The sequence below is a fragment of the Borostomias antarcticus genome, assembly GCF_949987555.1.
Source record: "Borostomias antarcticus genome assembly, chromosome: 17".
Classification (NCBI taxonomy): domain Eukaryota; kingdom Metazoa; phylum Chordata; class Actinopteri; order Stomiiformes; family Stomiidae; genus Borostomias; species Borostomias antarcticus.
Genome location: NC_140250.1, coordinates 18,043,241 through 18,070,010, shown reverse-complemented (window position 1 = coordinate 18,070,010; position 26,770 = coordinate 18,043,241). Strand labels below are relative to the sequence as shown.

At 51.3% G+C, this 26,770-nt stretch overlaps 1 protein-coding gene across 1 annotated transcript in view; it reads left to right on the top strand.

The window, feature by feature from the left end:
• Nucleotides 1-26,770, top strand: part of tns1b (tensin 1b) — a gene marked incomplete at its 5' end in the record, with an annotated part of 185,352 nt that overhangs the window by 145,522 nt on the left and 13,060 nt on the right. The window contains 7 exons of the mRNA XM_084452037.1: nt 9,681-11,294; nt 13,121-13,189; nt 18,293-18,489; nt 18,750-18,894; nt 22,010-22,105; nt 24,656-24,836; nt 24,982-26,003. Coding sequence (XP_084308163.1) covers nt 9,681-11,294; nt 13,121-13,189; nt 18,293-18,489; nt 18,750-18,894; nt 22,010-22,105; nt 24,656-24,836; nt 24,982-26,003 — 3,324 coding nt within the window. The remainder of the gene's footprint in view (nt 1-9,680; nt 11,295-13,120; nt 13,190-18,292; nt 18,490-18,749; nt 18,895-22,009; nt 22,106-24,655; nt 24,837-24,981; nt 26,004-26,770) is intronic.

The window sequence follows — 26,770 nt, the reverse complement described above, 5'->3', positions numbered from 1 at the left end:
TACACTCATTTCCCCCTGGGGGGGGTCAATAAAGTGTATCTTATCTATCTGTACGGTAAACATCCTCCGTTAGGACTCCGCTACAGTATCCGCCCCTGCTCCTTCCTGCATGTTGTCTCTCTGTACTCCGTCAAACAACTGCTTCAATTGCATTAGCAATGGATACGGTGCCGCATTGCTAATAGCATTGTCATTAGCATTTTGTGTTCCACACAAACTGTATCGACGCACTGAACTCCATGGGGATGCAAAGACTAACCAAGGTACAACGTGCTAAGAACGCTGAATTATTGAACCTGAAAATGTAGTCTTTTGATTTGTCAGCCAGACAGGCAGACAGGCAGACAGACAGGTAGACAGGAAGACAGGCAGACAGGCAGACAGGCAGGCAGACAGGCAGACAGACAGACAGACAGAGACAGGAGTCAGAGAGGATCATTAGTTCTGTATCAGGACAATAAAAGTGCAGATTCACCGCCTGCCCACAGTCAACAGTTTGGCCACAGAGGTCACAGAGGTCACCAGTCCGTCTGTCAGCACCCCCAGAACCGGGTCCTTTGGAGCTGCTTAATTGCTATCCAGTGATGCGGCCGCAGTAATGAGCTCCGGTCTGGCAGAAGCCAGTGAGGAAATAGGGGGAACTTTGTTTGCTGTGCATCATGGGAAAATCAGTGTGTTTTGGTGGAGTATCAGATAGGGTATGTGCTGTGTGAATGCTTTGCGTATCGAGGCAAACATCCCCATCTCAAACTATTATTGTGGGCGGGAGTACTTGCCTTGACGGACTAACTCCTTCAGCCAATCAGCGTAACAAAACGTTTGGCAGATCTAGTCGGAAGAGTGATGAAAACCGGTCAATGCTATTGTACTTTCTATAAATGAATATTGAAATGTTAGGCCGCTAGTATTTTCTCTCGGTTTGCTAGTTTTAATACTTCGCCACAAATGATTTCAACAGGGGAAATCTAATCCAACTGATCCAAATTGATTTATATCCAAAAAGATTCTATAAAGAGTTGACTTGATTCGTAAAAGGATTTGATGGGTCGGATGCCTTTGAGAATCCGCAGTGTGGTCTTGGGGAGGACATTACTGCAGGAATGATTAGCTGTCCTTCCTCTTCTGGCTCTTTCCAGACCACAGTCATCCTCAGCTAGCCGATCAAAGCATGGCTTCACATGTGGCTCCGGCTTTTCCCAGTGCTGAGTGGATCAGAACTTGATTGCTTTTCCTGAGACCAGGAGTGAAACTCTGCCTCTGCGTCAATCGACTCTCTGGGCTGTGTGCACATGCGGGTTGTTTTGTGGCTGCGTATGATGGGGCGGCATGTAGCTCAGGAGGTAGACCGTGTGTGTGCGTGTGTGTGTGTGTGTGTGTGTGTTCATATCGACATGCACACCATCCGACTATTATGGCATTGGACATTTCTAATACTGTACGTACTAATCACAAATCACCTAATTCAGACAAACACATAGGTAAGACATTACCTCATACCTTTCTATACGTATCTCTACACCTCCCCAGACTCACCCATAGTCAATATTTAAGAAAACTACTTTCCACTGATCCTCACTTTGGCTTAACTATGTCTGATCTGTTGTAGATAATTATCTGGTATATCAGGATCAAAATCATTCAAGGGGACGGGAATTATTCAAGTGGATGAATCCCAGCATCGTTAGCCATTCCACTGAGCACAGAGATCCTCTCCTACCTCTCCACCTCATCCCCAAACTCCTATTTCTCCAATCCATCCTGCCTCATAGATATTGAATAGAGAGCCATCACTGATGTTTATTTAATGACCTCAAAGTTAAAAGCTTCGATTAGTGCCGTGCTGGTTCCTGTACTTGCAGTTCAATAAGTGTTTTTTGAGGATAGCGCTATCGGCAGGGGAGGAACAGCTTGTCTTATTGCTGAATCAGCGCAAAGCAGGTTTAGCGCTGCCAAGATGGCTGATGAACAACACTCCCGGCCTGCTTCCTTCCTTTAGCTCAACAGGCCACTCTCCAGCACCTTCTAAGATCCTGTCTGACTTCCTGTTTTACTAGTGCAGTGCCCGTGAGGACCGTTCTGAGCAGACTTCCTGTTTTACTAGTGCAGTGCCCGTGAGGGCCCGTGACCATTCTGAGCAGACTTCCTGTTTTACTAGTGCAGTGCCCGTGAGGACCGTTCTGAGCAGACTTCCTGTTTTACTAGTGCAGTGCCCGTGAGGGCCCGTGACCATTCTAAGCAGACTTCCTGTTTTACTAGTGCAGTGCCCGTGAGGGCCCGTGGCCGTTCTGAGCGCAAATATATATTTTTCCCCCAAGACGATTCACTCACTCACCACATTCGTTTGTAATGTATATCAAACATATTCCGACATTATGATTCCAGTTTCCAGTATGGATTGTGAGTTGCACATGTGCAGTAGTCACATTATGCCAGCCGTTAGACAGCTGGTTAGCTTTGTTAGCTTAGGATAATCGCAATTTGTAGCCTATACTTACAATCACATTCTTTTCTGCAAAAAGATGCCTCTGTTGGCGTCAGGCTTGAGAATCCTTCAGATCATTAACAAGGTGAACGGGAGGGACAGTATTTGACTGACTGCATCCTTGTATTTCTTGAGCTACAACATGATAGCAGCTAGGACAGGCGATCTGTGGGTGGCCTTCAAGCACAGAATCAATGGCTTAGCCATTAACCGTTCCCAAAAATGACGCTCAGCTAAAAACAGTAACAGGTAGATCGGAGAACTCTCTAGGGGGGCTAGAACGGCTGGCCTCGCTGCTCGTTCTCAACACTCTATTAATGGTTCTAAGGTTGTTCCTATAAGGTAATGTTCCACTTTGTTCGCGGAAAACGGTCTCCCAGCGGACGGCCTTGTCCTGACTTTATTAGGATTAGCCTTGTTTACTGTACGTGTGGTCAGAGAAAGGTGACCCCCCACGATTATAGCGGCATGCTTGGAATGTGAGCGAGCGCACACACACACACACACACACACACACACACACACACACAGACAACGGGTGGCAGGGCTATGCGTTTCCCCAGAAGGAGGATAACAGAACAGGAAATTTCCTCTATAAAGTATATGTACGACCATTAGGGTCAAAGGTCAAGGAGGGAGAGGTTGGAGGTCACACAGAGGGAGCGTCTTGGGGACAGGACCTCTAAACATCTGGCAAAACACCCTCAATCACTAATCCTATGTTCTGAGCCTCCTTCACATCCTAATAAAGTCCGTTCTGGCGCTAATTGATTAATTTAATTATTTAATTCTGTGTCCTCTAATGTGAGTAAGTGGTAACTGGTGTGACACCAGCAGCTTAAGCTAGTGCATTCACAGGCTAACACACACACACACACACACACACGGAAGAGAATGTGGTGACAAATTGTTTTTGACCGACAGGGCAAATACCATGGCACACTTGCTCTCTGCAAGGCAATTAGTTAAGGGCAGGATGCCAGGAATGCCGACAGGTCCCCCCCGACAAATGTGTGTGTGATCGCACAACATTTACCTCCTGGAGAGAGAGAGGGTCAAGAATATACACAAACAGACCCAGGTGTTAGCCATGCATATACACACACGCATGAATGAACGCACACACACACACACACACACACACACACATACGTACACATAAACAAACTGTCATTCTCATGATTGCAGTGGGACAAATGAAACACTTCTCACTCTCTCGCACACACACACACACAAATCAATGAGCACATACACATAAACAAACTGTCATTCTCATGATTGCAGTGGGACAGATGAAACACTTCTCACTCTCGCGCGCACACACACACACACATACACACACATGGACAGATAGCACAGATGGACAGACTAAACATAGCAAAGACAAGACCTCGGGAGAAACAGTGACAGAAATAGGGTGTCTGCGTCGTAAAAGCATGCGAAGGTGTTGGTTGACGTATACGATTCCCTCTATTTCAGATGTGGCCTCAGCCGAGGCTTCAAGAACAGCTTTTTTAGACACACACACACACACGCACGCACACACACACACAGTCTAGAATAGAGATCTTTGTCATCACCTAGGAGTATCTGTATACGTTTACCATGTTGTGTTAAAGTTCCTCTCACGCTCTGCCAACCGCGTCAGTCGGGCAGCTGAAGTTGTGGTCAGCCGGTGTGTGTGGGTGCAGTGTGTGTGTGTGTGTGTGGGTGCGGTGTGTGTTGGTTTGGGTGCGGTGTGTGTGGGTGCGGTGTGTGTTGGTGTGGTGTGTGTGTGTGTGTGCGGTGTGTGTGGGTGCGGTGTGTGTGTGTGCGGTGTGTGTGGGTCGGGTGTGTGTGGGTGCGGTGTGTGTGTGTGCGGTGTGTGGGTGCGGTGTGTGTTTGTGGGTGCGGTGTGTGTGGGTGCGGTGTGTGTGTGGGTGCGGTGTGGGGGTGCGGTGTGTGTGTGTGGGTGCGGTGTGTGGGTGCGGTGTGTGTTTGTGGGTGCGGTGTGTGTGGGTGCGGTGTGGGTGCGGTGTGTGGGTGCGGTGTGAGTGTGTGGGTGCGGTGTGTGTGTGTGGGTGCGGTGTGTGTGTGTGGGTGCGGTGTGTGTGTGGGTGCGGTGTGTGTGCCGTGTGTGAGTGTGGGTGCGGTGTGTGTGTGTGGGTCGTGTGAAGGCTGCTTTTCGCTGACTGCCGAGTCGGTCTGCGCTCGTATGTGTTTGTTATCAGATGGGAGAGGAGAAAGAGTGCGTTTGTCCTCCTTTCTTCTCTAGGTGAGATGAACTCTGGCATCGTAGCGCAGACAGAGCGAGTCTGTGACTACAGCCTCAGTGGGAAACCTCTTTGCTTTGTCCATGTAAACGTGTGTGTGTTTGTGTGCGTGTGTGTGCGTGCGTGCATGCGTGCGTGTGTGTGAGTGCGCGCCCCACGCTCACCGTCTTCATAGTCATCGCTCCCTTGTTGTAGATCAGATAGTGCTGAGTGCCTCTCGCCTTCACCAAACTCTATCTTCCCTCTATCTCTCTCTGAACCCTCTTTCTGTCCACTGAGCCCAGTCTGTGTGTGTGTGTGTGTGTGTGTGGGGGGGGGGGGGGGGGGCTTGTCTCTGTCCCACCACGCTAACTCTAACGCTGATAGCTGGCTAAATGGACGACCAAGTGGCTTTTTCCATTACATGAGTGTTTTCGACAGCAGGCAACATGAGGAGAGAAAAAGAGGGAGAGGGAGAGAGAAAGAGAGAGTGTGAGAGAGAGAGAGTGTGTGTGTGTTTCTTGTGTGCGCATTCATATAAGGGGGGTACTGTATGTTGGTCTGAAATGAAGTTGCAACTCTTTGTCTTGTGTGTGTGTGTGTGTGTGTGTGTGTGTGTGTGTGTCTTTGCTTAATGTGTGTGGATATGTGCTTGGCTCTGCGTCTGGGATTGGGTTTGGGGTTGGGTTAGGGGAAGTGGGTGGAGGGGGTTGGTGTGAGAATTGGAGAAGGAGAGAGAGAGAGGAGTGATGTCACTCTGTCAAATGCATACCGTGGAGTGGAGTGTAGGAGGGAGGACACACACACACACACACACACACACAATCACTCTGTTGTGAGCGTCTCCTGGGACCTCACAGCAGTAGCTCGCCAGAGTCGCGCGGGCGGCTAGCCTCCAGTCCACAGCGGCGTCTCTCGCGTCGTTAGACCCCTGGAACAGAGAAGGGACAGAGTCATCCTGGACCGCGACGGCCCCCCGACACCCCGCCCCCCCACCCCCCCAACCCACAACCCACCCCCGCTCTGCTCCGTAATGCTGCGTTCCAGAAGCTTCTCTTTGGGGCTTTTCCCAGCTTAGTTTGGACTCTACCAACGGCCGCTTTCAAACAGGTAGGGGGGGGAGTTACCTCCATTTTGCGGTTTGAAAAAGGGATTTGGGGTTCGTAGCATCTTTTTTCTTAGGTGCTCCAGCGTGTGTTTTGGCCTGGTTGTTGGTGTCGGGGATGTGTGAGGTGATTTATCAGGGTTAGCCGGTCGGGTTTCTCTGCTGGCTGGACGCAGGTGATTTTAAAAGGTGCTGAATCGGGAGAAACGAAGGGCAGATTCTCTTTCAACACTTCTGTCTATGTTGGTCCATGTGAGTTTGTTGATCTGTTGGTTAGTGCGTGTGTGTGTGTGTGTGTGTGTGTGTGTTTGTGTGTGTGTGTGTGCGTTCTGTGTACAGTAGGTGCTTGCTGGAGATAGCAAGTGAGTTTGTGTGTGTGAATAAGGATATAGGTATGCAGGTGTGAGCGCCTGTCTATGTGTGTGTATGTACATGGCATGCAGGCATGCACGTGGTGTGTGTGTTTGTGCGCGTGCATGCGTGTGTGTGTGTGTGCGCATGCGTGTGTGTGTGTGTGTGTATTACCGTCCGCTCATAAAGTTGTTACTTGACACTGAGAGTTCCAGGAGGGACGCGGAGGTGTGATGGTGACTTTCTTTAGCGCCTGGCCTCAGCGCTTCACGCTGGCTGCTCGCCGGTCTTAGTCAGGGGGAGGATTTAGCTTTAAGCCTCAGCTACAGTTCGGTGGAATTTCCCCGGCAGACGCTGCGATACGCTGCTTTCTTCGGTGGGTTTGGCCTCGTATGTTCTCATTGTGTTCTAGAGGTGTATTCCATGCAGTGGAAACGGTTCCATTCCTGGAGATACGTTGTTTTTGCGTTGTTTCTGCGTTGTCTCTGGAACCTTCCCAGCTCTAGACACACAGGAAGGGAGACAGCGCAGCAGTCATGGGCCAGAGTGTGTGTGTGCGAGTGTGTGTGTGTGTGCGTGTGTGTGTGCGTGTGTACGTGCGTGTTTGTGCGTGTGTGTGTGTGTGTGGTAGGGGGGGGCTATATTCTTTTAAAGGGAGCGTTGGCTGAAGGCCTAGGTTGATGAAAGGAACCAGACTTCAGCCAAGCCCTGGAAAGACCGTTCGAGATCGTCTTTTTACTCCCGTTACTTATTGAGTTCTCATGCTAAGGCAGCGAGCGCATAGAGCGGGATTAATGTTCTACTCTGTCATGTAGCCATCAAGAGTCTGACACCAGCACAACACTGAGAGTGCTCATCTGTGTAATGTGTTTACTATTCTGTTTATGGACGGACATTTTGGGGTGGGATGTGGGTTTTATATCGCTGTGCAAAAGTTGAGGAGTGGTTTAATGTTGCTTACTGTGGTATTGGCTCTTGACAGGCATTCCAAGTGAAATTGTTTTTGGATTGAAGAGCCTCTTTCACTGGAACCACTGCAGCCTTAACCCCTAACCGCCAAACCTTGTTCCCTGACTCGATAATCGTTCTATCTTCTCCCTTGTCGGAGAACGAGCTGTTCAAACATTACTCAAATCATAACTGTTGCTTAGTTTTACGGTATTCACTCACACTCACATACTCGCTTGCTCACTCGCTCGTTCGCTCACTCACTCATACGCTCACTCGCTCACTCACTCGCTCACATCCTATATGAGCACATTCTCCAGTGAGAGAACAGACAGTGTTCAAGTGAGATGGAGTTCAGTACGTCAGAGGAAGAGAAAAGTACGCCCCCATCAGTGTGCTTAACCCGGGGGCTCAAATGCATTGCGGTCGCCAGAACCCCATTAGAGGGGATGCTGCCCACATTCAGTCACATACTGAATGTCCTGTCCTGTCCTGTCCTGTCCTGCCCTGCCCTGCCCTGTCCTGTCCTGTCCTGTCCTGTCCTGTCCTGTCCTGTCCTGTCCTGTCCTGTCCTGTCCTGTCCTGCCCTGCCCTGCCCTGCCCTGCCCTGCCCTGCCCTGCCCTGCCCTGCCCTGCCCTGCCCTGCCCTGCCCTGTCCTGTCCTGTCCTGTCCTGTCCTGTCCTGTCCTGTCCTGTCCTGTCCTGTCCTGTCCTGCCCTGCCCTGCCCTGCCCTGCCCTGCCCTGCCCTGCCCTGCCCTGCCCTGCCCTGCCCTGCCCTGCCCTGCCCTGTCCTGTCCTGTCCTGTCCTGTCCTGTCCTGTCCTGTCCTGCCCTGCCCTGCCCTGCCCTGCCCTGCCCTGCCCTGCCCTGCCCTGCCCTGTCCTGCCCTGTCCTGCCCTGTCCTGTCCTGTCCTGTCCTGACCCTGTGACCCATCAGTGGACCGTCTGTATAGCACTGTTCCAGCTCTCTGATCTGATTTGTGCAGCAGTAAACACCCTGAGAGTGGAGGGAGGGGGGGGACCAGGGCTCTTGGAGTTAGGGAATTATCTGATCTTTATTTTTTGGGAGGGTGGAGGTGTGCAGATCGCTCTTGAAAAAGAGATTTTCATCTCAATGATTCCTATCTGGTTAAATAAAGGATTTGATTGATTGGTTAAGTGACACCTGCCACTGGCCACAGGTCCCCATGGTAACAAGGCCTATTTAACCTAGCCTAACCGACTAGCCCGGCCGAACGAATTAAGGTTCATGAAGGCTACATGCAAATCAATAAACTATTTGCTGGGTTTGAAATACCTGTGCGTAGGGTTTGGGAGTTGTGCAGTTCGTGCTTGGTCAGACTGTGAGGTGGAGGAAGACTATCCCATAATGATCTGTGTTTCCAGCAGTGCTGTGGTTTCAGATGTGGAGATTTTATTACGGTTTAAATGGCACGTTGCATCGATTTAAGTGCACAGGCATTTAATGGTGGGCCCTGATCTGGCACTGGGGGTTTTAGAGGTCACCGCCTTGGGTAATGTATTGGGAATATTTTCATATTTTTGGCGTGTGTGTTTGTTTTAATGTGTGTGTGTGTGTGCGTGCGTGGGTGTGTGATGGGTAGACTTTGCACTTCCACATGCAAAAGTTCATGTACGTGTTTGAGTGATTTAGCATTTCTGCGTGTGTTTCTCTGTTTCTTTGTCTGTGAGGAGGACATGTTGTGCTTTGGTTACTTAGTGAGGCTGATTTTCCACCGGTGACTCAGTGCTTGTGGATGGGGCTCCCCACACTGGGAGGGTCCCCTGGACTGCATAGGGGAGGGGCTGTGTGTGTGTGTGTGTGCGTGTGTGCGTGCGTGCGTGCGTGTGTGTGGAGGTTTGTATGTATTTTGTTATTTGTATGTGTACCTGCTTTAGATAATATATTTCTCTTTCGGGGTGTGGGATACTACGTCAGGTGGGAAAGACATTTTTGGGAAAGACAGCTTTTCTCATGCAGGAGCTGAATTTGCAGGTCAACATGAGAGCCTTTGTCAAAACTATAGATGGTACAGTCCATGGCATACGTACCCAAAAGCACCCAGAGCCTTTCACACAGTGCCGACTAGCTTGAGAAAGTGCAAGGCGGGCTTGGGTGAATTTGTCATTCTTTCCACAGCGCATGCCACAGCTCATTCTCATTTCCTGTCAGGCAGGCTGGTAAAATCGGCACAAGTGGGCCGACGCTCGCTTTTAAACGCAGCTGTTTTGGCCACAGGCGGAGAAATGGCCGTCCCTCCCCCCCCTCACATACACACACACACACACACACACCTCTTTTTCTCGCTCTTTCCCTCTCCAACTTCGCCCTTTCTGAACCTCTGTCCCTTCACCGATGCAGTTGCGTCAGCGGCATTGTGGGTTCACTGTGCCAGACCATAACTAAGCCCATTGTATCAAAAGTTCACAAGCATGAATGAATTTAACTGAATTATGGCTGTTGTCTCCAATGAAATCCAAGTCGTTCTAACAACCTTTTTCCTTTATGCCCCGCCCCCCCTCGTTCTAACGACCTTTTTCCTTTATGCCCCGCCCCCCCCAGACGTGATCCACACCCAGGGCCCTCTGGACGGCAGCCTCTACGCCAAGATCCGCAAGAAGGAGTCCATCGACGGGCCGGTCATCGCCAACGGCCTGCCTCCCTCTGCCTCCGCCGCCGACCACGCCCTGCCGGCGGTCGACCACGCCCTGTCGGTGAGCAGCGACTCCGGCAACTCCACCGCCTCCATCAAGACCGACCGCACGGATGAGCCGGCGGGCGCTCCCCAGGCCACACCCCATGTGAGCCAGCCTACAGCGGCGGCCGCGGCATCCGAACCCGACCCAGGCCCCGCCCCCCCGCAGCTCCTCAGTCCCCAGGAGAAGCAGGAGCTTGACCAGCTGCTGAGCGGTCTGGAGGGGCCCATGCACCGGCAGGGCTACCTGTCCTCCTCGCCCTCGGGCGTGGGGGCGCCGGGGGTCCGAGGGGTGCTCCACCTGGTGCCGGCCCAGGTCCACGTGAACGGTAGCAACAGCGGCGCCGACCGCGAGACGGACATCCTGGACGACGAGCTGCCGGCCGGCCAGGAGGGCTGCGGTGGCGCCGACACCCCGGGCACGCCGTCGTCCATGGAGGGCAGGGCCACGCCCGCCGATCTTTACGACCAGCCGGAGACGGTCATCAACGGGCGGGACGACGTGCCGTACCTGGAGCGGGGCGAGCCCGGGAACGCCGACGTCGCCATCGCCGCCGTCGCCATCACCGCCGCCACCTCGGCGCAGAGCCTCCCGTCCGGCGAGTCGCCGCCCCCATTGTCGGTGGCCGTCGCCGGGCAGAACGGCAGCCTGTTCCGCTCGCTGTCGTTCGGCGCCGAGCCCAAGCTGATGCCGCGGGCGCCGGCGCGCACCATGAGCAGCCGGGACGCCGTCCAGCGGGGGCTCAACGTCTGGCAGCACTACGGCGTCCCCGAGGAGCCCGTCACCGACAACGTCCACTTCATGCCCCCGCCGGCGCTGCCGGCGTCCTCGTCCTCCATGCAGACCCACCACAGCCTGCCGCAGTTCCCCCAGCAGAGCGCCTCCCAGCGGGAGATCGAGCAGTCCATAGAGGCCCTCAACCTGCTGATGCTGGACCTGGACCCCGGGCGTCGGCCGCTGGTGCCCAAGTCCCAGAGTGCCCCGCCGGGGGCCGGGGGGGAGAGCGTGGTGACCACCCAGCCGTCCTTCTCCTCCTCCCAGAGCCAGGCCCGGTCCCCCTACCAGGGGGACACGGGCGTCGTCCAACGCGCCCACGCCGGGGGCCCCTCGCCCGTCCAGCCCGGCACCCCCGAGCCAGCTCCCGTCCAGCAGGGGCCCGCCGTCTCGTGCCAGCCCGGTCCGGCGGTCTCCGGGCGCCCGGCGCCGGCGGAGGCGAGCGGTCAGGCGGACGCCGGGGTCGGTCCCAGGGCGCCCTCTCCCTGTCCCGCCCCCGCAGCCCAACCCTCGTCCACCCTGGTGGGTCAGCTCCAACTGAAGCCCATCAACACCTACCCGGTACCGGCCAGCACGCTGCCTCCGTCCACAGGGCCCCCGGAGCCCGAGAGGATCCCCAGCGCCACGCCCGCCTCCCCCCAGCCGAGGGACACCGAGGCGGACGATGTGTTCAACGTGGAGGGCCTGGTGGCCCAGAGGGTGGCAGGTAGGACACGAGAGAAAACATTTTTATTTTTTAATATTATTTATATAAAAAAAAAAAAAAAAAACATTTCATCCCACAATGGGCTATATGCAAAACTCCAGTACTTCCTGAAATTAGACATGCTTCTCTATTTCCTGCCTTACACTATTGGATGAAATGATCAGGTGTGCCTGACTGCAGCACAATGATCAGGCACACCTGATCATTTCATCCAATAGTGTAGGACAGGAAATAGAGAAGCATGTCTAATTTCAGGAAGTACTGGAGTTGTGCATATAGCCTATTATGTTATTTCTATTTACCATAATGATCAAAGTTCTTACTGAGCACAGAAACATTGTGTAGATCCAGTGGAAAAGTCAATGCTGACACAAACACACGAACACCATGCAAAGCTCCGACCAGGTCGACAAGACCTCCGAAGCAATGCGCGGAATATCCCTTTATGAGGCCGGCTTGACTTTCCTGGCTCGGAGCGTCGCCCTTTGAGCCGCCGCGTTGGCGTGGACGCGAGCCCTGTGAGGTCACAATGAAGCCATTGTACGTACTGCTCAGGCTCAAGCTTTCCCCAGAAGGCCTTGCACTGGCCCTATCTGCGGCGCGGCCTTCCAGAAAGCGCTCTTCTCAGGGAGGACACACCTACAGCGCCGGTGCATCTGGTTTGGTACTTAGGGAACGGTCTTTTTCCGACGAGGTCTGCAGTTGACGTAATCCTGTTTTCCACCGTCCGTTTTAGGGCTGTAGATAAAGCAGTTTTAGCTTATGTTTGAGTTTGTAAACACACACACGCGCGCACACACACACACACACACACACACACACCGTGACCTCCTCAACCGGTGTGTGTATCCACCCCCTTACAGGGTGAAAAGATGACCCCGGATCAGGTGTTGAGATAGTCCAATGAGAATCAGCATCATCTATATCGTTTAGGTATATTCAGATGTCCCAGGGCTAGGTCATTATTGAAAAAGAGAACTGGTTCTCAATTGATTTCACCTAGTAAAATAAAGTAAAAAATAAAATAAAAATGAAAACGACACATCAAACTGACAGGCCTTCACTGCTCCGATGAGCTCATGGCCGTCTCTGTCCACACAGGACGATACCCTCTCTATGAAAACATGGGTCTTATCTCCTCACAGCCTGTGCTTTCTGCAGGGAACTCGTCAGTCATCATCACATATGCTCGGAAAGGAAACAATCTCTCCAGCACAGGAAGTTGGCCGTCCTATCCAAACACACAAAGCATCCCGCTGAGCAGATAGGAAGCGTGGTAGATAATGAGTCCCAGGCAGACACACAGTTATGGAGTTACTGTACAGTATGTTTTAGTGGCACAGTAGGGTAGGAAGCATTATGTAAACACACCCTCTCGTGAATGTAACACTGTTGTGTTTTATTACAGCCTACAGTGGGTGATAGCAGTTTTCTTATCACATAATGGATACAGAGTCCATTTAAGGCTATTGGACATGCACAGGCTCAGTCATATGTCAAGTCAAGTCAATTTTTATTTAAAGTGCAAAATCACCATATGACATCGTCCCAATACACTTCACAGACATATAACAAGCACGTAAAAAATAATAAAACAGATTAAAAATCAAACAACAACATTGGATCATATCTATGTATTTATGATAGAGGTGTGTGATATCAAAGCAGTATAATATAAAATACTATAATGTTCAATGGTTGTATTTTTTCCCCCTCTGTCGTTCTTCTATGTGGAAAACCTTCCATAACTTCTTATTTCCTCATCTCCGTCATCCTCATCATCTCCACTCTCCTGCTGACTCCCATCATGCACCTGTTCTACCCAGAGTACTCTGCTCGTGTCCGGGTCATGACCTCCCCTCAGTCTGAGCACCATCGCTCCCTCTCATTATCCGGTTTGTTTCCTCTCCTCTCCTCTCTCTAAACTCAACCCTTCCTTCCTCCCTGTCCTCTAAACTCAACCCTTCCTTCCTCTCTGTCCTCTACACTCAACCCTCCCTTCCTCCCTGTCCTCTAAACTCAACCCTTCCTCCCTCGTTGTTCTCTACCCTCAACCCTTCCTCCCTGTCCTCTACACTCAACCCTTCCTTCCTCACTGTCCTCTAAACTCAACCCTTCCTTCCTCTCTGTCCTCTAAACTCAACCCTCCCTTCCTCCCTGTCATCTACCCTCAACCCTTCCTTCCTCCCTGTCCTCTAAACTCAACCCTTCCTTCCTCCCTGTCCTCTACACTCAACCCTTCCTCCCTGACCTCTAAACTCAATCCTTCCTCTCTGTCCTCTAAACTCAACCCTTCCTCTCTGTCCTCTAAACTCAACCCTTCCTTCCTCTCTGTCCTCTAAACTCAACCCTTCCTTCCTCTCTGTCCTCTAAACTCAACCCTTCCTTCCTCTCTGTCCTCTACACTCAACCCTTCCTCCCTGTCCTCTAAACTCAACCCTTCCTTCCTCTCTGTCCTCTAAACTCAACCCTCCCTTCCTCCCTGTCCTCTAAACTCAACCCTTCCTCCCTCGTTGTTCTCTACCCTCAACCCTTCCTCCCTGTCCTCTACACTCAACCCTTCCTTCCTCACTGTCCTCTAAACTCAACACTTCCTTCCTCTCTGTCCTCTAAACTCAACCCTCCCTTCCTCCCTGTCATCTACCCTCAACCCTTCCTTCCTCCCTGTCCTCTAAACTCAACCCTTCCTTCCTCCCTGTCCTCTACACTCAACCCTCCCTTCCTCCCTGTCCTCTACACTCAACCCTCCCTTCCTCCCTGTCCTCTACACTCAACCCTCCCTTCCTCCCTGTCCTCTAAACTCAACCCTTCCTCCCTCGTTGTTCTCTACCCTCAACCCTTCCTCCCTGTCCTCTACACTCAACCCTCCCTTCCTCCCTGTCCTCTAAACTCAACCCTTCCTTCCTCTCTGTCCTCTAAACTCAACCCTCCCTTCCTCCCTGTCATCTACCCTCAACCCTTCCTTCCTCCCTGTCCTCTAAACTCAACCCTTCCTTCCTCCCTGTCCTCTAAACTCAACCCTTCCTCCCTCGTTGTTCTCTACCCTCAACCCTTCCTCCCTGTCCTCTACACTCAACCCTTCCTTCCTCACTGTCCTCTAAACTCAACCCTTCCTTCCTCTCTGTCCTCTAAACTCAACCCTCCCTTCCTCCCTGTCATCTACCCTCAACCCTTCCTTCCTCCCTGTCCTCTAAACTCAACCCTTCCTTCCTCCCTGTCCTCTAAACTCAACCCTTCCTTCCTCCCTGTCCTCTACACTCAACCCTTCCTCCCTGACCTCTAAACTCAATCCTTCCTCTCTGTCCTCTAAACTCAACCCTTCCTCTCTGTCCTCTAAACTCAACCCTTCCTTCCTCTCTGTCCTCTAAACTCAACCCTTCCTTCCTCTCTGTCCTCTACACTCAACCCTTCCTCCCTGACCTCTAAACTCAATCCTTCCTCTCTGTCCTCTAAACTCAATCCTTCCTCTCTGTCCTCTAAACTCAACCCTTCCTTCCTCTCTGTCCTCTACACGCAACCCTTCCTCCCTGTCCTCTACACTCAACCCTTCCTCCCTGTCCTCAGGTTGCTGTGCTTGCCACTTGCATGGATTTTTTTTCTCCCGGTGATATTTCCATATGTACAACGTATTGGTATCTTACTCTCTTTCTCTCCACAGCAACAATACATCCTCTTCTCTCATCTCTTGTCTTGTCTTACTGTCTCTCTCCCTCTCCCTCTCTCTCTCTCTCTCTCTCTCTCTGTCCTTCTCTTTGTGTGTCATGGAACTAACAAAATCATATCTGTGCTTCATCTGTGTTTGTCCCGTGTGGCAGTCAGATGTAGTTTACTCTCAAGGTTAGGGAATTGACGAGGTAATAAAACGATGAGGTAAAAAAAAGAAAAGAGACGAAGGAGCAGCAATTGGTTTATGTTAAAGTTTCACAAGACCGAGACAAGAGGAGCACAAAAGCGTCTCTGTCCTGGCCTCGAAGGGTGCATGTCACAAGATCCGCTTTGCCAAATTCGGAGGGAACAATACCAAGGCCAGGACACACTAGCCTCTTTGAAGGCTGCTCGCCATCCCCTCTGTTTTTAACATTTAGCACACAGACAAAGGATACTAAATCCAGGGGAGAGACTGCCTCCTTTGGAAACGCTGCGAAGGCGTTATCTCTCCATTGGGAGGCATAGACTGCGATGCAGACTGTATTGTTCGTACAGGGTGCCCTAGAGCTTTGCACTACCTCCATAAACCAGTCCTTGGAGGTCGTGTCTAAAAGGTGGTGACATCCATCCTAATGGCAGGCCTCTTGCCTTGCATCCTAGGCTATGGTTAGTAGAGGGTGTAGAGTAAGACACCCTGGTCATGAGACCAGTTGTGGATTGGGACAAACTGTTCTGTACTCCGTGTCTAATTCTGTGACTGAACTTAAAAGAGACTAGAATTACAGTATTCGATTCATCCATTCAATCAAATCAATTCCCCAAAGGGGAATTCCCTGAATCTCACCCTAGGTGACCTTTCCTTGGGCATAGACTTAAATAAAGGGAAGAAAGAGAAAAGACTGAAAAAGAAACCCCGCCCCCTTTTGTACGACAGGAAACTAAGTTTGTTTACCTGGCTGCGTGTTCTTCCATATAATATCTGATGATTGAGAAACGCGAGGGAGGGGAAAATCAAAACAATCCCAAAATACGTCAGTCCTGGGAATCTCTGCCGTACCAGCTGGATCCCATTAGCTGTTGTCATGGTAGCGGCGCGGTGTTTGACAGTGCTCTGCTGTAGAGCAGTGCATCGTGGGTACATCTGTTTCGCGTGTTTTCCAAGCCCGGTGGGGGTATATGGGCTACATGCTATTCACGCGCCAGCGCCAAGATTTATCGGACGACGCCCCTCAAGCACAAATCAAACTGCAGGGTGCACACATGTGACACGTTTGAAGCCACGCCATTGGAGGGAGATGAAAAATAGATGGATAGCATATGATGGTTGTGGGTTTGACATTAGGCCTTCAATAGGTTGTTTGACTACACACGTGGCTTACACTTAATATACAGTAGTAATGCAGAGGCATATATTATGCCTACTGTATATGCACAATATATTCGCTAAATTGAATTCAGTACTAATGAGAGAGAATTAAATTTGTAAAAGTATTTATTATTGAATAGAACTTAATCTAAACCTAATCTACATAAGCCTGTGTTGACCCTGCTCTTTAGCGGTTAGCAATATTACCCTAGGGCTATGGCTGGAAGGCGTTTCAGTTCAGTTAAACAACAAACCCCAAAATGCTAGGCCCTGTGTAACCATGGTGGCCAGCTGCACTCCGAAGCAAAATGTTTACAGTCATCGCCTTGGATTCTCACAACTGCAGGCCAATGCTATTGCTACTGTAGCTCTCTAGGGCATATAACTCTCTCATGTGCATTATAACTCTCTCCTGTGCATTATAACTCTCTCCTGCGCCTACACGGCTAGGCTTTGCTCTCCAGGGCGAAACGAAGCTGAGTGAGAGGCCATAAATATTTTTCACGGTTTCCATAACAATCCCACTCTGGCACTAGGGTGTGTCTGCGTGCTTTTCCATCTTTGGGCTGGTCTGCCAGCGCGGAATGAGACCATCCATGGATGGCTTTTGGGGTCAGGTTTGTTGACAATTGGTGTTAGTCGCAGAGTGGGGCGCAGTGCTTTTAGATCCCAGCAGTATTTCTTGGCCCCCTCGTTACGGGGGCTTCTCTTGGTCCTGAACTTGGGGAACTGAGCTTAACTCAACAGGGAAAACATGTGACCTTTTCTTGGCCAAACAGCATAAACAGGTCCATGTGACTACAGTGAGTAGATCTCTGTCAAGTAGTACTACAGTATAATCAGGTCTGTCAGGTAGTACTACAGTATAATCAGGTCTGTCAGGTAGTACTACAGTATAATCAGAAGTATCAGATATCTTCATCTGACACTGCTCTTCAAAACAATTGTTCATTGTACTTTTCCATTTTTCGCTGCCCCTTATCTTTCTCCGTAGCACAAGCCATCAAAATACCTCACAATGTCATAGCCCGCATTTAGCAAAAGTTTATCATCGACTGTAGCTCACTCCAAGACCTCACCCCGGCCGAACACATTAGCTTCAAACTCCTCACAAATCCTTTCTACACTGCCAGCTTTCTTTATGAACCAAACGGCTCGCTGGCATGAGCTTATCTGCTTCTTTGAAGTCGATCCAAAAATGTTAACTGAATTAAGTAGATAACATGAATACAATTTACACTGCTGCCCCAGCCAGTTGATAAACGCAATGCTGTTGAACGACGACATTGTTCCCCAAAGAGAACTCTGGGGTTTTTCCCAACAGTACCCTAATTGTAGAGACAGATTTGGATCCAAGTGGCCACATGTATTTAGCATATTTTAAAGGTCATTTGTGGGTCCACTGTGGACTAAGATAACTCTTATTTCCCCGTTTAACGTTTAACATTACCTAAACATTAGAAGTTAAGTAGCATTCCAACCTCACTTTGTATTAACTGTTTATGGACGCTCCTGTTTATGAGTGTGTGTGTGTTTGTGTTCCAGCATCCCTACACTGTGTGCTGTTTGTGTCACTGTATGACAAATAAAGATGTTTGTTTTGTTTATGTGTAGTGAATGCCACGCACGAGCTGCTGAAATGCAACGAGCTGCTTTGAACAATCAATTCATCAATTAATTCTTCATTGTTGATTACGCTTCTTGATACCGCTGCTGTAACAATGTACTGTAATTCCCCCTCGGGGATCAGTAAAGTACTACTGTACTCTACCTGCCTGTCTACCTACTGTACCTACCTACCTACCTATTGTTAGCTGTATTACTGTACGCAGTTTTAGAAGCTGTGAGGTACTATGAGAGGTTATTAATGAGTCATAGAATGCATTAGAAGGTTTAGAAACGAGGGAAGCGACGTTAGACATGGAGGCGCACGCTCGAGGTCGGGTCGGAGGATGGCGATGTGATCCGCGTGTTGTCTCACCAGGCGTCCAATCCCGCGAGGCGTCGCTGGACGAGACGTCGGCCCCGCCTCGCCGCCGTACCACCAGCGAGGGGCAGTACCAGAACGGCCACGACGGAGGCCCCGCCCAGGACGGCGGCCCACTCCGCTCCCCCGTGCGCTGCGTCTCGCCGGAGTTCGTCAACGCCATCGCGCTGAACCCCGGGGGGCGGCCCAAGGAGGTACCGTGCTCCGCTCCTCTGTATGTGTGTATGTCTGTATCCCCCTTTATTGATTAGGATTTTAATGAAGACTAACGTGTGTTTGTGTGTGTGAGTGTGTATAATGCGTGTGTGTGTCCTTCTGAAGACAAAAAGAGAGATAAAGAATGACGAGACTTTGATGAATTGATGACATTTTATGAAAACTGTGTGTCTGTGTTTGTGTGTGTGTGTGTGTGCGCGTGTGTGTGCGCGTGTGTCCTTGTGTCCCCGCCCTCCAGAGACACATGCACAGCTACAGGGAGGCGTTCGAGGAGCTGGATGGGGGCATGGTCAGCCCCCCGCCCGGCCTTGGTGGTGAGGTGTCGGTGTTCCCCCAAACCCCCACCTTCCCTGTGTCGCCTCAAACCCCTTACTTCAACCTGTGTAAGTTCCCCTCCCGGCTGGCAGAGGGCACTGTGGCGCTCAGGGCCAGATAGGGAATGAATAGATCCAGGTCACCCTCAACCTCTGATGCAGGGTCAGATTTGATTAAACTCGTGATACATTGAAGTTGCATAGGGGGAAGGTTAGTCTTATCTGAAGTATGCAGTTATGGAGCTAGCATCCAACTCATAGGGCAGAGAAGTATTTATGGATACAGTATATCGATTCTAGTGGATATACAGTAGGACATGTCACATCTTCGATACAGTTATGTTCAGGTTCAGTGTGCTAATGTAGAAACTTTTAGCGGTATGACCGGCTTTTCAACTCGAGAGTCAACAGACTCTATCAGTGTGGTGGAGAGTTTGAACTCTGGACAATAACATGTTTCCCCTTCTCTCTTTCTCAAAACATGCAAACGTCAAAGAAACTCTCTGGTTTCTTTCAGAGCAAAATGAAAGCCATGTTATTGTTAGAGCCTTAGGGAATGTGTCTCTTAGGCTAACTGACGATGGGCCTTCATCATTGACCCAATTCAAATAGTAGAGAAAAAGGGTGGTTATCTTTCACCTTGTGCATACTACCTCATCAAAAAGTAACGTTTAAGAACTACATTTCCCACAACCACCTCCCGACTCAAATGTATCTGAGTAGGAAGTGTAGAATAATTCAGAATTGTCCACACGGTCTGGCATTGTGCGCATCAATGTCTGAGACGTCCTATTCTTTAAAGACAGAATCCCACGCCTCGCCTGCCTCTCTGTCATCTGTCCCATAATGCACTGGGCATACCGAGAGTGTGCTGTTGGTCACACAGAACAGTAGCGTTGGCCCACCCAGCCTTGGCTGTAAGCACTGACACATGGACATACACACACACACCTACACACACACACACACACACACACACACCTAAACACAGACACACGCACGCACACACAAAGGCACATTACTAAACAGACATACACACTCCTCCTACGCATAAACCCTTATAGCCCCCTATTAAGTAACATGTCAATTCCCAACGCTGCTACTTTCAGATGACATCATCGTCCGCCTCTGCATACAGTATTTACCCCCGAGGCCCGCCCATAAAACCACCTCATAAAAGATACCCCAGTGTTTTACCTCCCTCTGCGGTGTAAGGAAACCTGAACACTCTACGCATTTATTTGTTCCAGTGTAAACAGAGATTCCAACATGTCTCGTAATGCTATGGCTGTTCAGGTTAGAAGCTACAGTCCCTGTTCACAAATCTGATTCACACGCTTCTCCGGCAGAAATGCTTAGAAACTGGGAGTGTGTTCATTTGTGATACTGTATGTACTGTACTGTATGTGTTCGATATGTGGTGCTGTTATGGGCTCTCTCGTTTTGTAAGCGCTATATATGAATCGTAACGCGAGGTTATGGTTGGATGATTTTTGGGAGGCAGTCGACAGTGTTGGATTTCTCTCTCTCTCTCTCTCTCTCTCTCTCTCTCCCTCCTCTCTCTCTCTCTCTCTCTCTCTCTAGCTAATGGTGTAGTTAACTGTGATCCATTAGTGCAGATCCAGGATCAGTTTGTGGTTATCAATCCCATTTACAATACTTAGTTATAATACACCTAGTTTGGTCAGCTGATTCTGGATCAGTACTTATGGGCTACCAGAGCAACACACGTCCCTATTACTACTGTAGCGCACAAGAGTAAATATTCAGAGCACAGTCCCCAAATGTCCCCTCGACAAACCCCAACACGAGGCATTTAGGCAACCATACAAAGAATTGATTTGGATTCTTTGGTAAGTGGAGGATGCACGTTCCTACAGTAGTCTCACTGTCCCACAGTGTCGGCCATTTTACCCCCAGGCTTCTAGTGACCCTGAGATGACCCTGCCCCACCCCCCGCCCATTCCCTCGGCCAACCACAGCCCTGCACCGCTTTACCCAGCATGCAGCAGGAGAGCAGCACCCAGTGGACATGCGCGTGTGTGAACGCTGCGCACACACAAGAAACGTCATTAACGGCTCACACTCTTTCAGTACATATATAAACAGACACACACACACACATTTTCCTGTACATACGGTACAGAAAAATAAACAGCCAATCAAATAGTCATTGTCGTCATGGGTGTTGCTCTCCAAATGAATGTGAACTGTGTGTGAACATGTACCCCATCAGTCTCTTGTTTGCCAGGTACACATTGTTTATTTTTCCCACCCAACGGCCTTAATTGTCAAGCCATATGTCCTGTCCAGTGCTGTCAATATGTTTGTTGTTGTTGTTGTAATCATTTGTTAGTGTGGCCATCTTTGAGTGATTAGTTTTGCTTTAATAAAGAAACAGAGTTCAGGTCAGTTTATGGTCAGTTTCAACATGGATTTTGAAAAGAAAGAGATAATGTATATTGATGAGAACATTAAATTCTTAAAGCTGTTATCCAGAGTTACTGTATTTGGGCGGCCTTTGGCAGTTGTGAAACAACAACAGAATCATTTGAACTGCATCGATGCTCCAAGTCATGGATTGAACTGCTGTTGTTGCAGTCTGGCCAATATTTTATTTGTGCTTAATTTTTTATATCAAAGCGATGTTTTTAAACAGAGCTGACTCAGGGCTAACTGAAATGTGTAACCAACTGCTGATTATGGGTTACTGACCTGGATTTGACCCTGGCTCTGCTGTGTGTTCATGTGCACGGCACTCATTCTCACAATGGTAGGATATGACAGTGTCACACCCGGAGGCTTGTGATTGGTCACCTGCATGTATGTCCCTCCCACAGAGCATGAGGCGACACCCTTCCCACCTCTACCTATGTCAGTGATGTCGCATATGTTTGTATTACTGTGTTGTTTATTTTGATGTCTTGACAGCTTGGCACCTGTGTATAGGAATGTATGTACGTAAACAACGTATTTAGGTAGCTAGCACTGGAGTGATCAGAAAGATACTATTCTCTACCAAAATACAGATTAGCCTACACATACAAATGCACAGCCACCTGTAAACACAGCACACACACACACACACACACTCACACACGCACAGGTGTTTACTGTCAAGACTGTTCAAGTAAAACCTCGAATTCATCCTAACAACCGTCTAAACGCGTTTCTCTCCCCGTAGGCCGGTCCCCGCCCGGTCTGGCGAAGACCCCCCTCTCCGCCCTGGGCCTGAAACCCCACAACCCGGCTGAGATCCTCCTCAACCAGAGCGGCTCCGGTGAGTCGGCAAAAACACGCTATCTAAGCCCAGGAAGCAGCCCGTCGATGGTCTGCCAGCTTGTAGGAGAGCCTCATCTAATTTACAGAGGCTGCTGCTACTCCTCCACAGCTCGGCTGATTTGGACAGCCTGTTGATCTTGATAGCCTAACGCCACTTCGTTTTGGTGCCTGGGTGGTCGAAACTAACCGCCCCTAGAAGGTGTTCGCTTCTTAAGCCGTTTACTGTACACGGCCTCGAAATGTGGCACATCCACTGTACCTGGCATTGCTCAAACACCGCCCCTTAATCGCTCCGAGCCGAGGATATATTGTTGTTTCAGCCCAGAGACAAAGCCTCGCTGCAAGCTGCTGGTTTAGCAACACGACCCGTAAGACCTGTCAACAGTCCGCTCCTTCACCTAAAAATATATTTGGGTTGCATATCCACACCGCCTCTTTATTTGGGGTTTTACTGCCCTGTACTCCTCTTCTGTGAAACAGCGAGCCCCTATTTGTAAATCGAGCAGTGTTTTCGTCTCGTGTGCGGTTATATTGGGTTGGGTTTAGCAACGCTAGAATGTGTATAAAGGCTTGATATATGGGTCACCTTTCTAGGGTTGCATGTTAATCTTGTCTTCAAAGCAACAGCTCATGTTGAGGCGTAGGTTAGACTGCCAACAGCTATACTGGAGAGGGCCCCCGGGAATATTATCATTGATTAAATGACCTCTTTGAACTTCTGTGAACTTCTGCTTTGAACTTTATTTGTTTTATGATGTCCCGTATAAGTCTTTATGGAGTGTTTTACTCCAGTGGAAGCAGGAGCGGTGAGATCTTCTGACTGGATGAGGTGTTGGGCTTGACTCGGCCCTGGGATTTCTCAGGGGACCCTGAAGCAGTGGCTGAAAAAACATTGCACACACCTACGCACACACACACACACCTACTGTATGCACGCATACACACATCTACGTATGCACGTGCACACACGCACCTACGCACACACACACACCTATGCAGGCGCACACACACCTATGCACACACACACACACACACACATACACACACCTTTGCACACACACACGAGCACACGCTGGCTTTGATATCAACTGTCTTCTGTTTCTCTGCCCGCATCTTCCCTCACACACCTACCTTCTCCCACACCTTCCCTCTCTTCCTCCCTTCCTCTTTCCTTCTGTCTCCTTCTCTTCTCCTCTTCCTTCTCTTTCCTTCTCTGTCTCCTCTTCTCCTCTTCCTCCTCTTTCCTTCTCTGTCTCCTTCTCTTCTCCTCTTCCTCCTCTTTCCTTCTCTGTCTCCTTCTCTTCTCCTCTTCCTTCTCTCCTCTTCCTCCTCTCTCTCCTTCTCTTCTCCTCGTCCTTCTCTTTCCTCCCCCTCTCCCTCGCTGCCCCTCAGAGGACCAGAGTAGTGAGGCTGATGGAGGTAAGAACATCTCCAGAGCATCAGGACATCCATCACTCCCAGCTCCCCCTCCGGGGCCCCTGTCAGAGACCGTCCCACAGGCCCCTCCCTCACCCCTCTCCCCCTCCGGGGCCCCTGTCACAGACCGTCCCACAGGCCTCTCCCTCACCCCTCTCCCCCCCCGGGGCCCCTGTCAGAGACGGTCCCACAGGCCTCTCCCTTACCCCTCTCCCCCTCCGGGGCCCCTGTCAGAGACGGTCCCACAGGCCCCTCCCCCCCCCCCGGGGCCCCTGTCAGAGACAGTCCCACAGGCCCCTCCCCCCCCCCGGGGCCCCTGTCAGAGACGGTCCCACAGGCCTCTCCCCCTCCGGGGCCCCTGTCACAGACGGTCCCACAGGCCCCTTCCTCACCCCTCAGCCCCACCTGTTCACCTCACCTCACACCCGTGCGCAACCACACCGTCTGAGTGTGCCTTCCTCCCGGCAAGGATGAGCTTTTCCCCCACGACGCTCTCTTTAAAATCCTTTCCACGTTTCTTGCGAATACACATCGCATTGCAGGTCATTCATTTCACTCTAGAAAAACGGATCAGGTTCAATGCCACCCCCCCCCCCACCCCCCCCCTCCAAGGATTGGGGCTCTGCCGAGCGGACTTGAGACGTAGCAGGTCGTCCCCCTGTTAAGATATCTTATAAACATCATTGACAACCTGGGAGGGAGGCCATGCAGCAGATGTGTTGTGTTGCGCGCGTCTCACGACAACGCAGGGACGCGTTCTCATGCGGGAGGCAGGTTGAGACGTTACAGCAGGACAGGGGTGGGGAGGGCGTGTTGGCTTGACGGGGGGGGGGGGGGGGGGGCAGGTTGAGACGTTACAGCAGGACAGGGGGGGTCCGTGTTGGCTTCACGGGCGGCTGGTGATAAGGTGGAGGATGGATTCACGGGGTTATTCAAGTCTCCGCAACAGCAGAGTAGCTCCTCATTCCATCAACAAGCGCTCATTTCACCCGTTTTCCCTAAATTGTTGTTTTAACGTTTGTGTTTTCTGTTTGCCTGCTGTCTGGAATGAATGGTTTCTCGAGGGACACTGTGCGTGCTAGGCTAGGCTAGGCTAGCCGTCGCTCTGATTGAACCCATCTCAACTCCTCAGAGCCGCGGAGCTACGTGGAGTCGGTGGCCAGGTCAGCAGCGGCAGGCAGTGTCCAGCCCACAGCGCCTGCGAGCCTCGGCCAATCAGGAGACACGCCGGCCCGACAGACGACCCCTGACCCCTCCTCCCATCCTCTACACCCCCCACTGTCCAGAAGCAGCCCCATAAACAGCTCAGAGGGGTAAGTTGTTTATAAACGCGGACTCTGAACACAAGTGACACGATCCCTACTGTATATTTCGGGCTGCATTATTGCAGAACTTTCTGGATGCTGTAAAAGATGGCGTTCTAAAAGTTGCATTCTCTCTCCTTTCTTTCGTCCTCAGAGACCAGCCGTTGGCGGACAGCAGCGCGAGCACGCCGCCGCGGACAACCACAGACTCCGCCTTCCGCCCCCAGCTTTCGGAGGGTGCCTATCCCACCCCCACCCCCTCGTATCAGACTCCGGTCACCCCGACCCCCTCCTACCTGGTCCCCAGCAGCTCGTCATCCCCATCCTATCTGGGAACCATCGGCCACGCCCACCCCGGCCTCCAGGGTAGCTACTTCTCCCCCGACCCCGCCCTCCCCCGCTTGGAACCCGCCCAGGTCGACGCGGCGCCCGCCCACCCCCCGGCGCACGAGAGCCCGCGCGCCACACGCCCGACGCCGACCTCCGACCTCCCCCGTAGCCCCGCCTTCCCGCGCCGGGCCGCCGCTGCCACGCAGGAGGGCAGCCCCGCCTCGGTCCGCCGGCTGTCCCCGGCTCTCGGCTCCTCCCCCTCCCCCGACGCCGGGGTGATGGGCGGCAGCCCGACGCTCTACCGCCTCCCGCAGCCGTCCGTGTCCCAAGGGACACAGAGCAGCCCTGTCCTCAACAGGCAGCCCTCCCTGGGACATGTCTCCCAGCGTAGCCCTGTCCTCAGCCGCCAGCCCTCCCTGACCCAGCCCCTCCTCCAGGGGGGCAGCCCGGCGCTCGCCCGACACCCGTCCGTCTCCCAGGTGTCCCAGCGCAGCCCGAGTCTGGACCGCCACCCCTTACACAGCGGCTACACCACGCCCGACGAACGCCACGGCGCCCTCTCCCGCCAGAGCAGCTCCTCGGGGTACCACGGCCCGGCCACGCCCTCCTTCCCGCTGTCGCCCGCCGGATACCTCGACGGGGGGATGCTGGCGGCGGGGCTCTGGCAGGGCGTGTCGCACGCCCCGCCCACTACTCAGCCCCAGCTGCCGGAGAAGAGGCGCATGTCGAGCGGGGAGAGGCCCAACGGGGGTCTCTCATACGGGACCCTCAACGGGAAGATGTCGTCCCCCAGCACCCCCAGCTACTTCCACACCCTCCCAGACTTCTCCAAGTTCAACATGGCGGGCAAGTGAACTTAACCACTACTTCATTATTGCAATAACAGTAAAAACGTTTCCATAAATGACGCCTATAGACGAATAACCATATATGTGCAAATATCAAATAAAGCTCAAAGTCATTCTCTTAAAAATATAAAATACCTTTATTGAGGCGTTATGGTCATGATGGACATAAACAAAAGTCCTTTGTCAGGGAGACAAACAAATCAGTTTTGATTTTCTGAGGAGTGCTTGATCAGCAAGAGATGTAGAATACAGACTTGCAAGTACGCAATGTCTTCTATGGAGAGCTACTGTATGCATTAAACCCTCTTCTGATGTACAGTAAAAGTCAGAAGATACTGAGGTTAAAAAACAGTAACACAATAGTACATGTAAATGGCACTTATATGGTTATCCATCTGTAGGCTTCAGATCTCCACAAACGATTCCATTAGTCAGCCTTACAAGCAGATGAACGTCATACGTTTTCCTCAACAGGGCGATAACAGTGGCATTGTAAAGTAGGTTCTACTGTAAATCTCACAAATATATCTACTCCGTACTGATAAGGTTTTATTAGCTGCGATGTGGAGCAGAGTGAGTAGAGGGGTAGATGGCTGTGGAAGTGGATGCAGTCACACTGCCGGAGGTTTAGCTTAGCTGGCTCTTCCTAGCGGACCCCTTCTTCGGTAAACATATTTGGGAGCACATGAGGGAACGCTCTTCCCTGGGCAGCTGGGTCCAGATGAGGGAACGCTCTTCTCTGGGCAGCTGGGTCCAGATGAGGGA